Source organism: Nothobranchius furzeri, chromosome 7 (genome assembly GCF_043380555.1).
Source record: "Nothobranchius furzeri strain GRZ-AD chromosome 7, NfurGRZ-RIMD1, whole genome shotgun sequence".
Classification (NCBI taxonomy): Eukaryota; Metazoa; Chordata; class Actinopteri; order Cyprinodontiformes; family Nothobranchiidae; genus Nothobranchius; species Nothobranchius furzeri.
In genome coordinates this window covers 51,000,408-51,017,325 of record NC_091747.1, presented here as the reverse complement: position 1 = coordinate 51,017,325, position 16,918 = coordinate 51,000,408, and the positions used below count along the sequence as shown (strand labels likewise).

Sequence of the window (16,918 nt, the reverse complement as noted above, 5' to 3'; positions counted from 1 at the left end):
ATATTTTATTTTTATCCTCTTGATCTGCCTTTCACCCATGAGGATTTGCTTTACGCTGTACTGGGATTGTGTTGTCTGACACTGGTGGAGTTGTTTTGTCTCTCTGAACTACCAGATCACAGCAGAGTGCCTTCAGAAGGTAGGGTGTGGGGTGTTGCACCATCCCCACATCCTTCAGTACATTCGTTCAGGCGGTCACAGAAATGGCTGTGTGAGTGTGTGTTCAGATTAGAAATGTGTGTGTTTATTTGTGGGAGGGGTGTTTCAGTAGCGGTGGGACTGGTGGGAGTACTGGGGTGGTTGTTGGGAGGTAGAGGAGTATCCCATGCTGCTTTGGGGCAGTGATGTGCTTGGTCCAGGATTCTGGTAGGCAGCATGTGGATTAGAGCGCTGCATGAACAACAACAACAACAAAAAAAGCTTTGTCAGTAAAAACTTCAAATTTCTTCTGTTTTCATCAGCAATTAGTTTCTTTATTTAGCATTTAGGACACAAGCTGTTCTGTTTGTGTGTCCAGATGAGCAGCAGAAAAGCTCACCTGGTAGTCTGAGGTCATAATGAGGCCACCTGAGGTAGTGGTGGGAGGGACAACCCGCACCTTCTTTGCAGGTGGGCCCTGGGTGTGGCTATTTTCTGGGTTGCCAGTGTGCCCCGCCCCGTTTGTGTGGTTGTTTCCCTGTTGCTGCTGCTGGTTCTTCTAAAACACCCAACAACAAAACAATCTAAACAATACTGTACATGTACTACAACATTTTAGTTTCTCATTTTTGCTTTGACAGGGGTGCTCCAAGGGGTGGCCAGGGATGGGGGGCCATGGCCACACCCTGGTAAATTGGTGGCCACCCCACTGCCCCCCACCAGGGAAGACCACCCCCCCACCTTCCCTAATAAATCACAATCATGTTCACACAAATTGTACATTCATCTTTTTTTAATTAGGACATACATTTTTACACTAACAAATAAATGTATTCTACTAAAAAAAAATTATCACAGCTTATATACTACGTATCCCATTGAGGCTCACTATATTTTTTCAAAAATATGTTCAAAAAGGTTTTGTTCAAACGACAACAGGCAAATTTTAAACTTAAAATTATAAAACAGCAAAATTTAAAACAAAAGCGGAAAAAAACTATGAACCTCTTAAATGTTTGTGTTCCTCAACTCTGAGGTAAATATGACGGACGCATAGGCCTTTAGTTCTAAATGAAAGATAACAAAGAAGCAATCGACAGCCACAGGGACCAATTTGGTGCCACCCCAAATTTATACTGCCCGCCCATGAGGATTATCTACGTACACCACTGCTTTTTGATTCAAATGCATTCATAAAATAAGTTTGTAAAGTAAATTTTACTTTGTCTCCTTTGTCCTCTGGCTCCTCCTCTGTCAAGAACTCTCTCTTGGGGTAGGGAATCTGACAACCTGCAAACACACTAGAAGAATGCAAAAACACCTCATCAACCTGTTCAGGAGTCTCCTCCGGCACGTTAGCCGCGCTAAAAGCCAGAACTAAATCTGCTGCAGCTCACTCAGACGTGGGAAGAGGCTCTTCTAAAAAGTACGGGTCCTGCATTGCCTGCTCCGATGTGATTCTACGGATGGGGTCCATGGTCAATAGTTTTTGCAGCTGCAATCAATAACGTGATTTTAATGTCAAACAAAAAGCCGTACCAGATATATCAGGCAGAGAAAGACTAAATCAAAAGCGCTTCAACTCACCAAGTGGAATGCTTTACTGTCTGGTTTAACTTTATGTTTTTCCATGTACTTTATAAGGCTGCAGTTTGTGTATCTGTATAAAAACAGGAGCAAACTATGAAGTGTGTGTAATTTTTGTGTATTAAGATATACTTTGCTTTGTTTTGATCTTAAAACAAATAAAAAACAGGACACAAGTGGTCTGCAGACTCACGTGTTCCTTCTGAAATCTTTCATCAGTGTGGAGTGCTCTGGCATCTTTTTGATGTCTTCCCAGTCTTTATCTGTTAGACCAAGGCAACAAAGGGTTAGGACGAAGGATCATTTATCTTTAAAGAAATTAAAAAATTATTTTTCCACAGCAACTTACAATTAAACAACATTTCTTTCATTTTTACACCAATTAGCTTTGGTTTTGTACTTAAACTCTGCAAATTTGCCCAAAATTTCTGCAGAAACCAAAGTGATCCTTCTAACTGACTGGTGAATTAAATAAATAGAGCGGCAGAGACGAGAAAAGAAAAAAGGAAAAGTGAAGCAGATTTTGTGAACTGGAAAGTATCGGTCCAAATGTAGGCCTGCAAGCAACCATCTCTAGGTTTGTGACTTGTATAAAGTCTGTGGTTTGATGTCCGGCGTCTACAGACCACATTAATACATTCAAAAACAGAGCAAGTAAAGACCGAGAAAATAATGCGTTTCATCACATTTCCTTCCAGAACATCGTAGCTGGAAAAATCTTGTGTAACACCAACACATTAACAGTCTCACCAGCAGGGAAGCCCATAACATTAAAGATTCGGTCCAGCTGGTCGTGGTGGTATGGGTTGCTGGTCTTGATGTCCTCCTGACGACAATGGAATATGGGCTCAGACGTTAGCAGCTCTGCAAAAATACAGCCAATCGCCCAGATGTCTGGGAGAAACGCACAGCACGTGCTGACATAAGTCAAAGCCACACCAATAAAAAACACGTGCAGAGCAGAAGTGGAAAAGGGTTTCACCGATGGCTTTGGTGTAGTGCCGAGCCCCCAGCAGCAGCTCAGGTGCTCTGTACCAGAACGTGACCACGACGGGGTCGAGATCAGCTAAAGGCTTCAGTGGTGAATTGAAGAGACGAGCAAACCCCATATCCGCTACAAAACAACAACGTGTGTTAGTTTATAAAGTAAAACTTTACTTAAGAAATGAACACGATACACACCGATCTTCACTCTACCCCTTTCGGGACCTTCTCCCATCACTAAAATGTTTGCTGGTTTCTGATGATGACAAACAGAAAGATAACAAAGATTTAGGAACAGCAGCTCACCGTTAGACCACAGAAGAGCAAGAAAACAGCACAGCAAGAAAGATCCAATCTAAACTAATTGTTGCTGCCCTCTAGTGGGCAAATTAATAACTTGTATTCTATTGTCTATTTTAAACTTCATGAAAGAGATGAGTATAATAAATGATACTGTTAAGAAATACCAACATTCAATTTAAAGTTAAAACAACTTAATACAAAGTTCAATCTTTTTACTTCCCTTCTACCCAAAGCCCCCTTTTGCCCCAAACCCTCTCACCAGGTCCCTGTGGAGGACCCAGTTGGCGTGGAGGTAATGGATGCCATCCAGAATCTGGTAGAGCAAAGACTTGACCATTCCTCTGGGTAGCTGAAGAGGCTTCTTGTTGGCTTTGGACGCTCTGTGAAACTTAATAATGTGCTGTGGGAAAAGGAGAGAATAATCACCGTGAGGCCTGCAAGCCTGATCTCCAATTTAAGATGGGCTGATGTTCTCAGCCATATGGTTTCACTTCTGTCAATGGACACAGAGTGCTGCAGCTCTGTGGTAGAAAGCAGTATTTAACTCTGCTCTGATATTGTGCCAGTTGTAAGTGTAGACTTGGATAAAAACGGAGGTTTAACCACCAAATGTGGAACATCATTTGGAGCCCAAGTTGTCCAATTAGGTGCATTAATTAAAAATTGAGAAGAAATTTGCAGCTGTGGGGTGTGCTTTTGTTTGAAATGGAGGAAATTAAACACCTACAGACATTATCTCTAATAACAAACAAGGTTGTGTGTGATATCCTTAAAGAGTTGGGTTATGAAGCTCCAGTTTTAAGTTTGCGTTTTTACCCAAAGATCATGTTCCGCGTAATCGAAGAGCAGCCACACTTTACGGTCGGCGTGCGACAGAAAAACCTTCTGCAGCGAGATGACGTTGGGATGTTTCAGCTCCCGCAATAGCTGCAACACAGGAAAACATTCAGAGGAACAATCTCAAGACAGAAACGATCAATCAGTGAGCCAAACTGCAAAAATATTGTAAATAATGGCATTATTATTTTTAATAATGGCAAGGAATTTTCAGCAGTTATAAAGAAACTGAGTATCACCCCATAAAATTATCTTTAATATGAAGATATGTCCACTAATACACTATACAAACCTCACTTTTAGCATATTTTGTGCTGCTATGGGGGTCTCTTAGCCTGGCAAGCCAGACTAAATAAATGTATTATTTAGTCTGGCAACGCTCCATTGAGTGCGTTTACATGCAGCCAGTAACCCTTTTAAAACCCAAATATTCACAATAACCCGGTTCCGCAGGTCCTTGTAAACACCGCCAAAAACCTGGATATGCTCATAACCGGGTTTTTAAAAACCCGGTTACTACACCTGGGGTAACCCTTTTCTAACCCGAATGTTTGGTCGTGTAAACGCATACCGGGATATCCCCTTCAAAGCGTGTGTTCTGCGCATGCTCTGTTCGCAAGGACTCTTGGTCTTTTGAGTAGCGAGACGTCTTGTATGCGCCAGAACACCGGAAGTAAACAACAAGTTGGGGGCAAAATGGTGAGTCGCGGCACAGCACCACACTTTGAGTGACGAGGAAACTAAAGCGCAAACAAACGCGGTCACTATCTCTTCCGAACTGGGAAACATGTTGTTGTTTTCACGGATACCGGAACAAGAAGAACCGGAAATGACGCATATTGCGTCTGGACGTAGTCCATACGTCCTGACGCTACCCCAACGTCCGCATTTAAATCGGGTTATGCAAGTTAGAGGTAACTCTTTCTATTTATGCTTGTAAACGGGTTATTCTGATCAACTCAGAAACCCGAATCCCGACCTTAACCCGATCATAACCCGGATATTGGCTGTATGTAAACGTAGTCATTGACGGCTCTCGGTTGTGGGGTGGGTTCTACCGTTGTCTTTCAAATAATCTCCGCATTCCACTGGACAATGAATGTGACATACTCTTGTTTCACTCTGTTGCATCATCCCACCCACCAGGCATATAGAGTGCCCTGATTGGCCCATAAAGCGGATGAAGCTCTGTGATTTGTTCACTAAGCAGATAGAGCACTATGATTGGCCCACCATTATGGACCAATCACAGCTCTTTATGTGTTTGAAACCCCTCTAGAGAGCTGTGATTGGCTAGCCAGAGTCCTGGTAGGAGCTGCGGAGGTTCCAATGGAGCGTGCCTAGACCAAACTTTGCAAAGCAAGAATTTGGTCTAGTTCACTAGGCTAGGGGTCTCTATTAACACTAAAAATGTGAAAAGAAATCAGTTGCCTTTCAGTGTTTGGTTTTAGAAATTATGAGCTTAAAACAAGCCGTTTCAAACATTCCCAGTTTGTGATGTCACAGTTGGTAAAATTAGCACCGAACCACCTTTGGTGCAAGAGAGAGCTGCTGCTGGAGGATCAGCAGCTCTACTCCGAGCCCCTCCCTGATATCTGAGCTTCTCAGCCTATAGCAGCCTGACAGGGGGTGCATGGGCATGGCCAGCACCAGCTTGTTTTCTGAAAGGGCTCATTCTGGAAGGAATTGAAAAACTGCTTATATTACTTTACGTGAGAGGAATTTAGTACAAATAACTTCTTAAACGTGTTTTGCATCAAGAACTTTTATAACTTAAGTCGTCATGTGTCTCCTTTAGACTGCGGAACGATGGACAGGTTAATTTCAAACTAGCTCCCACACTTGGGAATGACACGATCTGCTCCTCGCAGACCAAACAAAAGAAAAAACAAGCAGCTCTTACTGCAATCTCTCGGCAGGCTGACATGGAGATGCCAGTGCCTTCAATCTGCTTGAGGGCGTAGTCCTTATCATCCTTCCTACAAACACAGAAAAAGAGGCAGAGCAACATCAACAACAGACAAGGCTGCAGGCCCCCAGAGAGCAGGCTGCACAGCAACAGAAGAAGGCATGGAAGAGGAGGAGGGGGCACTTGACAGCTGGCATGGGGACTCAGGAGAAAAAGTTGCATTACCTCCAGATTTGTGTAATCAAGCTCACCTCAGAGACTCTAAACAATAAGAAAGGGGAGAGAAAGCAGACGCTGTCTGGCAGCAGGTAAAGGACAGAGTACTGGGACTGGCTCGAGTCGCACTTGAATGCAACCACTACCTCACTCAAACTTCCCTAAATCATTTCATAAACCCCAGATTCCTCAGTCCAAAGGTGGCAGCATAACTTAGTTAATGGACTCTCATGAACAACACAAACATCTTTTAGGTGTGTGGCTCCAGCTGGTATGAAGTTCTAGGACTCAGATGGGCTTAAAGATATTGTATTAGAACGTTTTAGAAAGTAAGGCGATGCCAGCAACGTTTTAACAGCTGAACCCTGAAACCAAAAATGCCACTGTTGCATTTTCTCCTCGCTTTTGATTTCAGGCCACTTTTCCGTCACAAATTTTTAAAAGTCACAACATATTGGGGCAAATTTGTCATAAAACACAAAATACGGCATCAAATAAAAGAGCTTTAGCTTCTTCTGATATAAATATTCTATATGATCATTATCTTACCAGTTCTGGGAAAATTGATGGAGGGAGTGATGTTTAAACAGATTCAACATTATTTTAGGGTGAATGGCATTTACACTGATGTTCAACATGCTTACAGAGAAGGATTTTCTACCAGTACGGCACAGACTACTCTTACTGATGAATGGTTGGGACAGATTGATAGGAAGCTGCTGGTGGGAGCAGTGCTTCTGGATTTTAGTGCTGCATTTGATATTGAGGATCATGACATTTAACTTTTGAAACTATCAGCGTATGGTTTTAACAAGACTGCTATCAATTTTATGAGTAGCTACTTGACTAATAGAAAACAATGTGTTATATTTAATGGTAGTCGGTCAAACACTGGCACTCTTTTGTGTGGGATTCCCCAAGGAAGTTGCTTGGGTCCTTTATTATACAGTATATTTGTAAATGATATGACTTTTGCATGCAGTGAAGCGCACATGACTCTATATGCGGATGATACGACCATATCTGTTTCAGCTTCAAGTTTAGTTCAGGTCAATGTTATGCTTCAACAGGAGTTAAAGTCTATCTCTGAGCGGGTAGAGGGAAATAAGCTAAAATTGAATGTATTAAAAACCAAGTGTATGCTATTAGGCTCTAGGAATTTGGTAAGAAAAACCCACCAGTTAGACATTTATTTATGGGGACAACAAACTGAACAAGCAAAAGAGACCAAACTACTGGGCATAACATTGGATCAATCAATGTCATGGACTACACATATTGATAATATTGTAAAGAGAATGAGTAGGAGCATTTATGTAATTAGGAGCAATGCTCAGTATATGTTACTGGAGACCAGAAAACTTGTTGTACAGTCTCTGGTTTTGTCTCATCTGGATTACTGTTCAGTTGTTTGGTCCAGTGCAGCAAAGACAGACCTTGACAAGCTTCAGAGAGCTCAGAACAGAGCTGCGAGGTTGGTTCTTGGTTGCCCTTTTAAAACTAATATCCACTGGATGTATTTTAATCTGTCATGGATGAGTGTAAATGACAGACCGGCCTGCAGCCTGGTTGTGTCGTTACACAAAATCTGGGTTTTACATAAACCTTTCAGCTTGTTTACAAAGTTGTTACCAACCTGTGAGCGGCATGGTTTTAACACAAGGAATGCCTCTCATTTATCTTTACTCTTCCATTGCCAAGAACCAATGCACTTAAAGGAACAGTCATTTACAGAGCAGTCACATGCTGGAATATCCTGCCTCCTGAACTAATAACAATAAATGTTCATGATGCGTTTAAAGTGAATCTCAAGAAATTTGTAAAACATAAGCTTATATCAGACAACAGTTACAGCTATTTCAATCAGATTAATAGATTTTAGATTTATAGAATTAACACCCTGACACTTTATTGTTTTATTGATTCATTGATCCATTTTTAAATTGACTTTTTAGTGCTTTTTTATGATTTTGTTTTATGAGGTTGATTATAGGAGTTTGTGTTTTTCTTACATTGTATATGAAATATTGTACTTTTAATCCTACACTGTCTATGTGATATTGTATGCATTTTCTTTTTGTTTCTTTTATCAAGTGGACCCCAGGAAGAATAGTTTTCACTATTGTGAAGACTAATGGGGATCCTTAAATAAACAAATATGAAATATTCTGTTTAATCCAGCACACAAGCCAAAAAAACGTGATTTTTTTTACTTTGCAGTAAAAACATTCATTGAACAAAACAGCTTAATTTTATACGGCGTGTAACATTTCTATTATCTCAAAAACATATGGCTTCCCAATAATAATAATACAGTATCAAATAATTAAAATAAACATTAACAGCAGCAATAATGAGAGCTACTTAAACTGAAGTTAATAGCATATATATTTAACAGATTTGTTATAATTTAAATAATTAAAAATAATCTCACTTTATGTTCTGCTACTGAATCATTTTGTTTTTAATTTTCAAGTATATTTGATCATCACTTTTATTAGTATTTCCACAAATAAACATTGTTTTGGCGCAAATGTTAATTTCTGCAGGAGTTTTCTCACTTGCATATGATAAAATTAGATATATTCAAACTCCATCTAATGAATATTCATTTGTAAAAATATATAAAAGACCGACACCAAAAACAGTATAAATATGCGCTACAGTCGTGTTGCAGAAATAAAGACATCCCATAATAAAGAGAAGACGGTGCTAAAGCTACAGAACAGGGCCTTTGTGCCAGAAAACGTGAGGAAGCGGTTTAAATGTGTTAATCTGAGGGAGGGAGGCTGACTGCTGAAGGCCTGCTGCACTTCAACTCACCCATCTTTTCTCTTCGCCTTATACACATGACCGTAAGTGCCTCTTCCCACTTTGCATCCTTCGTACTCAAACAGGTCCTCGACACGCTCTCGTTCTCCAGTTAGCTTCACTTTAAAATCATAGTCCATTTTCACCTCGGTTTGGGTAAATGTCTAAGCGCCGTCCTTATTCTTCTTCTTCTTTTAAAGCGTCGCTTGGGAGGCAGCTGGGCTCCTCCACCGAGCTCGGGTTGGTATTTCAGATAGTTGCCTTACCCAGCGTGGCTCTTTCCTCTTTCAACCCAGCTTACGTGTCGAGTTTTCGGGTCAAATTGAATGTTCCGAAGAGGGGTACGCGACGCTTGGAGGTAGTCCTAGTGGAAACTAGCTCAATTGTTTATTTCTTTCTGTTGTTGCTGCGTTTCCCCCCAGCCGGTATCTGCTCCAAAGAGACGTACATAGTCGGCAACGACAGCACTGTCGTAAAACGTCGTAAAGACGGTCCTGCAGCGGAGAAAAGAGGATGGAAACATGGGATAAGCAGACCCAACCACGTTGAAATACGTGTCTAGAACCTCATCAGTAACGCATTTACATTGTGAAAACAGCGTTTTTTTATTTTAGTGTCGTGTTACAGACAGGAAACCACCAAAAAGCGTTTTTATTGGTTAAAAAAGCCCTTCAATTAGATTTTGTAAATAAGAAACAAAATATCCATCTTTTAAATTTTAAGCAAATAAGAAAATTGGGCCTATTTAATTCAGTAAGTTGTCAATACCCAATAATTGATGGAAGTGTTTGACAATTTATAACAAACCCCCATTTATGACATCTTCAAGGGTTTATCCATATAAGTAGCGGTGAGTTGAAGAGGTAAAAAGTAATTTGTTGGAGGACAATTTTGTGGAGGGACATCTGTGTCCCTTTTGGATTTCTCTTTATCATGGATTCACAATGACAGTGCAACACTTGTATTTGTCTTCAATAAAAGCTAATTTCTATCTCTGTTAACTAATCACTGTGAATTTATGTTTTAACAACAGAAACATAGATGAAAAGATGCCATTCATTTTAAAGAGGTGATTAGATAAAATGAGTACAGAAGTTGGTCATAGTTAGTAGGAAAATTGCATTATCGGGAACTGGAAACAATAGAATTCTTACTATGAACTCATTTTACAATGCATTTGAATTTGCATTTGGCTCACAGTTTGGATCTTCTTTTATTTATTTGTTTGTTTATTTCTAGGATTTACTAACAAAAACTGTTTTAAAGGCTCTTTACTTTATCCAGAACTGTCAGCATTCTTTGACTAGCTCATTCATACATCGTCTCTTATCTTTTTGTGTGGAGAGAATAGCCGTGATAGTAAATAAATAGTGACAAATTAGCTACTCTTCTTAGATTTACGTTGATTAATGAAGATCATCTAGAAATTACACCCACTGGTGTTTCATGACCTACTCTTGGATCGTGATCTCAGTCATTTTTAGGAGGACCTGCTTATAACAAATGTTAAAGTAAAATGTACACAATTTCATTTTAAATACAGCATAAATTAATTATTTTTGATAATGTTGATCTGCCTTTCAAACTGGTTAAAAAACCAATAAACATCTCTTTGGACAGTATTGTTTTGTAGGAACTAAGAAAATGCGGTGCTTGTTTCAGACGGACGGTTTAATGCTTGTACCGCTGGTCCCATCTTGGGTTGTGAGAGGTGAGAGCTGAGCCAACCGTCCATATTATAACTGCCTTGTCAGGTATCTAAATCTTATAAATTTTAATGTCACGTCTCACGAGAGTATGATTTCTTTAACTTGTGTGTTTCGTGTGTGTTAACTGATCGATAAAATAATTCCCCATGGTAATGTGTTTCTTTTTTTTCTCGGAGCTAACACTGGGCATCGACTGATTGCTGGCTGTGCTAACATGTTCAGTTAACACTCGGAAGCGTTGCGCATTGAATTTTACGCTTCGCAGTTTATGAAGGGTCCACAAATCGTGCTCGTGCGTTTGTGCGACAACACATAATTTCACTGTTGATGGCATACATCTGAATCATTCTGCTGTTTGATTATGCGGACAGGATTCTTTGTCTTTGCTTCGATGCTCTGCGTCTACATGGAGGAAGCCTCCGTTAGCCTCGCTTGGCCCGCCTTTGCCGAACAGCGATTGGACGCCGGGCGTGACCGTCACCGAGGCTAGACCGCTGATTGGTCGCTGACCATGATGACAGCGGCACTTTTGTTGCTTTACATTAGCCGTGGCCTTCGCTCGATATAAATCCACTTGTTTAAAATTAGCTTTCATGAAGACTACATCGGTATTATTTGTCTTATTAGCTGTCTTGTACTCTTGTTATTTTTTTCCACATGACAAAATAGTTTAACTTCTGACGCTAACACACAAGCTAAATGTTAGCTAGATTATTGCAGTAGCTCTTGTAGAAAATGGTTGACGTTGGTTTTCCTCTCGGCCTTTTAAAAGACTGATCAGGTTTGAATTTGCATTTCTTGTTGAGCTGCAACGCACCACAGCATATTGAGTGCGTATATACCTCAAACTCAAATGTTATTTACTCATCTTTCGACTTAAGAATGGAGCTGTTATCAGTTTTGACTGCATTCTCTTGTTTATATGCATCCATAACAAATTTTCACTTAGGTAAAGCTGCTGTGGGTAGCTTTGCGTGTCACTGTCACTTTCCATCATCAGCTGATGATTTGCTCATCTGCTTCCCAGCACTCTCCATGGTGATGGACCCTCCTGGTGGGGGAGATGAACGCCAGAGGCAGGCAGAGCGTCTTCGACGGGAGGAGGCATACTATCACTTCATAAATGAACTGAGTGAGGAAGAGTACCGTCTCATGAGAGACAGCAACCTGCTGGGCACCCCAGGTGAGGAGTCACCCACTAGTTTAGGTCCAGGCCAAACTGTCACTTTACATGAGTCTTTACTTGATGTTGCAGCCCCAAAGGTTTTCTGTGAATGTGAAAAATGTATCTAGTACTTCCAAACCAGAATTAAAAAAAAAAAATAATAATAATTTTAATTATGTTTTTCTGTCTTTGGAGCATCTAAGCACAGAGGTGTTTCTCTGGTGCTCATGTCTCAAAACACCCTCAATGTGCAAAATATTTTACAGGGGAGGTTACTGCAGAGGAGCTGCGACAGCGTCTGGATGGAGCAAAAGAGCGTGTGTTGTCTCAGCCCGGCACTGAGCAACGCTCACAGACTGCTGACGCTGGAGAACAACAGAGCAGTAGCAGCGGGGGAGAGGAGAGAGGTGCTGGAGGAAGAGGAGGGGCAGGTATGATGTTCTTGTGTTTATCTGACTTTTCTGGTTCCATGGTTAGGATTAAACAAACCAGACAATAGCATTCACCAGGAATTTTGGGACTTAAGATAACTGCAAATGTTTTCTTACTAAGTTCTAACTTTTTAAAAACATTTTGACAGGGAACACAGAACCTGGAGCAGAACCTTCTAATGGCGATTCATTACTGGAGTGGCTCAACACTTTCAGACGTACTGGTAATGCCACCCGGAGTGGACAGAGCGGCAACCAGACATGGCGGGCTGTTAGCCGGACCAACCCCAACAGTGGGGAATTTCGTTTTAGCTTAGAGATCAACATAAACCACGATCAACCTGAGCCTGGAGAGCATAATGACGGTGTGAACACCGCAGATACTGCAGAGCTGACTCCTTCAAACACAACAGCACCCTCTACACGCACTGCTTTCTCACTCTCCAGCTCTCGCCCTTCAGCTGCACCAAGGTCAGCCCCATATCCTTCCCCCCGTCCTGCCATCAGTAGGAGGATGGAGACTCGACGTACACGTAGCAGCACTACCACTCCTCCTGTTAGCCTCCATGTGCCGCCACCTCCAGAGATTTCTGGTCAAAGGAGGGTCAACACTTTGCACTCTTCCGCACCTTTGTCTGTTGTCCCCAGTTCTCTTGTTGATCAAACCACACCTTCCCAGCGTCCGCTCCTGCATGTAGAGGTGGAGCAAAGGCAGGATGGAATGTCTACTCCTCCAGACTGTCCTCAGGTGTCACTCCAATCTGAATCACAGGCCCCACCTGTGGAACACGAATCACGCAGCAGTAGGACTCGATCGCGTGGTCGTGCCCGTAGGGCTACAACAGGGAGTGGAGTTTCATCTCGTGTGTCTAGAAGAAGTCGTTCTCCTTTGCACAGAACACCTGTTCCAAGTACTGCACCATCCTCCAGCAGCGTCCCAATTGGTTTTGCTGTCCACACTCAGCCAGCCAGTGTAACAACCTCGGTGTCGATGGAGACTGGGGAGACCGTGTCAGAACCTGCTGCTCTAACCGAGACGGCTGTGGAGACTGTGGAGCTTGAGAGGGATTCACACGTCACAGGAGCTGGAGGTTCAGCAGTGAGACGCCACCCCACCATCATGCTGGACCTGCAGGTGAGAAGGATTCGACCTGGCGAGAACCGAGATCGGGACAGCATCGCTAGCAGAACGCGTTCTCGCGCTCGTGTTGCCGAGAATACCGTCACGTTTGAAAGCGACAGTGGAGGGTTTAGGCGCACCATCTCTCGATCTGAGCGAGCTGGGATTCGCACTTATGTGAGCACTATTCGGATTCCGCTGAGGCGCATCAGTGAGACGGGCCTTGGAGAACCGAACTCTACTGCCCTACGCTCGATCCTGCGCCAGATCATGACTGGGTTTGGAGAGCTTAGTTCTCTTATGGAAACGGAGGCTAATTCTGAATCTGTTCCACCTAGCCACGCTGATGTTGGCAGTACAAATAGCAATTCCAACCCAACCGGTCGTCTACATTCAAATGAGAATGTGTCTGGCCAGGATGGTACCGGGGAGGTAGTTCAGGAGAGGGAAGGACTGGCGGGAAATGAGGATGAGCAAAGTGGGCAAGCCAGACTTGGGGGTGGGGTAGTAAGTAGCACTGATGGACGGGTTAACAGTAGAGACACCAACAACCTGGTAGAAAATGGCACCCTACCCATTCTGCGGCTGGCGCACTTCTTTTTGCTCAACGACGAAGACGACGACGAACATCCGAGGGGCCTGACCAAAGAACAGATTGACAATCTGTCGACGCGTACGTATGGTCAGGCCAGCCTGGAAGGTGAGATGGGTCGTGCGTGCAGCGTGTGCATCAACGAATATGCTCAAGGGAACAAGCTGCGCCGCCTGCCCTGCTCCCACGAGTTCCACATCCATTGCATCGACCGCTGGCTCTCCGAAAACAACACCTGCCCCATCTGCAGGCAGCCTATACTCGCCACGCTTCACGACTGAATTCTTTTCATTAAATACCTTATCATGCTCATGGCTGGCTGAACTGAGTTAATCCAGGTGGGTTTGGCGTGTACATATCGCTTTTATGGTCTAATTTCATTGTTTTTGAAAGAGGTTGAACCAAAAGTGTGAAAGAAAGAAACTATAAGTGCAGAAATTTAACAAAACTATTTTTTTAGATGCTTCGTTCTCAGTAAGTCAGTTTATTTTCTTCTTTGGCCTTAGTTGCTACCTTTTACACGAAGCTGCAGAGGTATGCATTTCAGCTGGGCATTAAGAAGCCACTGCTGAATGTTTTTTCTTTCCCCACAGCTGGATTACAGAAATCTCTAGGTTTTATTAGTGTGAGCTGTAAATAACCACCGCTTGTTAAAATTTCTGAAGTAGGATGTGACTCACATGTCATCTGTGCAGAACGGAAGAAGGAATTTGTTTTTCTTTTCCAATTCACTATTTTAAAGCATCAAATCCATTTAAAATGTGTCTTTATAGTTCATTAAGAAATATATGAGCTCGGCATTTTATTTTGTACGTTTATTAGTGTTTCTTGCAATAGAGAAATCCACTATAACCTGCCACTTTGAAATTAGTCACAAAATTTGAAAGGCCTCTTCGGTTCCAATGAAATGCCGTAGACGTGATAATCAGGGATTCAGGCTTGTTTGTTATGAGTTGTGCAATGTCAAGAGGAGAAAGTACCGCCTTGCTATTCATCGAATGTTTACATTGTAATGCCTGATGGGCTTTTCCAGTTCAAAACATAGTCTGAAATCGATGTCTTCTCTGTTCCCGTTGCTAAGTCAGATCCTAATGTGTCTGGTGAGTAAAAACCTGGGAGATGTACGGAAGGGGATTAGGGCCACTGGAGAGAAAAATAAATTTGACTTTAGTCTCAGATTTCTGACTTTTTTTCTCAAAAGTCAAAAAGTCAGCCGTTCGTGGATGAAGTTGGCATTCAGAGGAAAAATGAGGAATTTTGAAGCAAACGCCTTTTTTTTCTATTTCAGTGCCCTAATCCTCTTCCGTAGAGACGACATTGAAAGTTGGACAAATTTCTTCATACGTCTCTAGCTAATTGAAATATGTCACAGATGTGTAGCAGTTGTGCGACACATTTGTTAATAGCATCTGACACTTAATATATTTTTCATCTTTATTTCCTCAATTCAGTTTTATTTTTCTACGTTAGATGCACAAATATTTCATTTCTAGTTTGTGAGCGATGGATTGTGGACTAAACTACCATAAGTTGTTTCTCCCACCGGTCACTTTATTCACAAACCGTAACGGTGCACACACACACACGCCAGTCACAACACCACGACAGCTTGTGTCGCTAACAAAACTGCAGGATTAATGTGGTCTAGTATGTAGGAATGTGCGAGAGTATTTTAAGTGTGTTTGGTTTAAGTATGAGTGTGTGTTTGAACGGATGGCCTGGTGTCCATTAAACCCGGTTCGACTAATGTCCGCTTTGGAGGCTCTGTGGACAAACCGTTCAGAAGTATTTATTCTGTTTCCTATTTTAAAGATGGAGATCTGCTTTTGAAATGAAAATGGTTTATGTTGCAATGTGAAGAGAGTAAATGGTTATGATGAAAATAATACTATGTAATAAATGAAAGATATCAGCTTTCTTCTTTGCTCATCAATTGTGTAAAATGCTGCTTTGTTATGCCTAAACATACCTTTAAATGTGTTTTAGCTTAATAAAAAGAAGCCTAGAGAAACATGTTAACAGATCACTGCGAGTAAACCGAGAACTGCCTCTATTAAGCATTACACAGAACTCCAAAGGTTTTCAACATAGTTTTAAATTTCATTGTAGCATAAATAGATTTGTTTTATTCACGATAACAATCGGTAACAATTTCTTTTTGCCACTTGCTGTATAGTGACTAAGACTTTTACTACAATGATGCGTGCATCACTGCCTTGTACTAGCGCTTTGATGTTTAGGACCCTTGGACAAGTTTTCTGACTGGTCTCCTGATTGCAAATTATTTCTCAGCTGAAATGCACTCATTTAAACCCTGAACGGTCAGGACCAGATATGTGAGGGTAGTACTGAAAATACTAAAGCAATACATTCATTTTAAAATTCATGTGATAAATGGAACACTGCAAGATACACCCCATAATCTGACTTTTACTTCACACTATTAAAAAAGCTTTACTGTTACTAATTTGCTAGTCTCGTTAATTTATACATTATTTCCGTAAGTGTTCCACTCCGTATAATGTAACAATTTAAATTCATTAATGGAGAAAAACACTCCAGCTTAAACTTTAAATCTACATTTTACCCAAATATAAATACATTATTTACTTGTTTCGACAGAAGTCTTTTAAAGCGCAAATCACCCCCAAGTCAACTTTTTTTTGCTGATATATATAAATTTATATCTAATCGTGCTGTTAACATGTGTAGTCAAGAATTTGGCACTTTAGTGCATCTTTGTTAAAATTTAAATTTTCTACCTAAAACTGTCAGTGTTGCGTCCTCTTCAGGTAAAAACTCTGCACTACATTTGAGTTTAAATCTGCCATCGTTATTGGCTAAAGCCTGATTCATGCTTCTCCGTCAGCTCCAACAGGGAGAGAGACACGCACGGATGGAGATGTTTTGCCGTCATGCTTCTCCGTCTCCTGGGGAGTGTTGCAAAGCAATTCTTGGCCAGGACAGCAGAGGGCGTAGCGCTGTTCTGTGGTATCCTGTCATGTATCCGGTCCAAGATAGTGTGTTTATATTTTGCTTTTTTGTACATAAGAGACTTTTTAACAGACAAATTTGTCTCTCGTTCTCCTCCACCTCTTCATGCGCTCGCCACCTCT

General features: G+C 41.6%; 3 protein-coding genes across 4 annotated transcripts in view; 2 read left to right on the top strand and 1 right to left on the bottom strand.

Annotated features, from left to right (window-relative positions):
• Positions 1 to 45: 45 nt before the first annotated feature.
• Positions 46 to 9,127, bottom strand: cdk8 (cyclin dependent kinase 8). Its single transcript, XM_015955202.3, has 13 exons — positions 8,798 to 9,127; positions 5,753 to 5,828; positions 3,829 to 3,939; positions 3,272 to 3,412; positions 2,908 to 2,965; positions 2,708 to 2,839; positions 2,476 to 2,619; positions 1,919 to 1,988; positions 1,726 to 1,798; positions 1,536 to 1,633; positions 1,361 to 1,439; positions 539 to 697; positions 46 to 390 (listed from the first exon to the last, which is right to left on the bottom strand). Exons 1-13 carry the CDS (start codon positions 8,923 to 8,925, stop codon positions 265 to 267), a joined length of 1,395 nt encoding a protein of 464 aa, XP_015810688.1. The 5' UTR covers positions 8,926 to 9,127; the 3' UTR covers positions 46 to 264.
• A 1,312-nt stretch (positions 9,128 to 10,439) lies between these two features.
• Positions 10,440 to 14,310, top strand: rnf6 (ring finger protein (C3H2C3 type) 6). Of its 2 annotated transcripts, none has more exons than XM_015955199.3 (4): positions 10,440 to 10,496; positions 11,522 to 11,677; positions 11,926 to 12,090; positions 12,240 to 14,310. In XM_015955199.3, the coding sequence occupies exons 1-4, from the start codon at positions 10,460 to 10,462 to the stop codon at positions 14,081 to 14,083; spliced, it is 2,202 nt and encodes a 733-aa protein (XP_015810685.1). In that variant the 5' UTR covers positions 10,440 to 10,459; the 3' UTR covers positions 14,084 to 14,310. The 2 variants fall into 2 exon arrangements, with proteins under 2 accessions (XP_015810685.1, XP_015810686.1); XM_015955200.3 differs by having other exon boundaries at positions 10,448 to 10,539.
• The window catches only part of atp8a2 (ATPase phospholipid transporting 8A2), a 64,114-nt gene continuing 60,286 nt past the window's right edge, over positions 13,091 to 16,918 (top strand). Inside the window, exon 1 of the mRNA XM_054751183.2 lies at positions 13,091 to 13,225. The gene's annotated coding sequence lies outside the window, so the exon portion shown is untranslated. The remainder of the gene's footprint in view (positions 13,226 to 16,918) is intronic.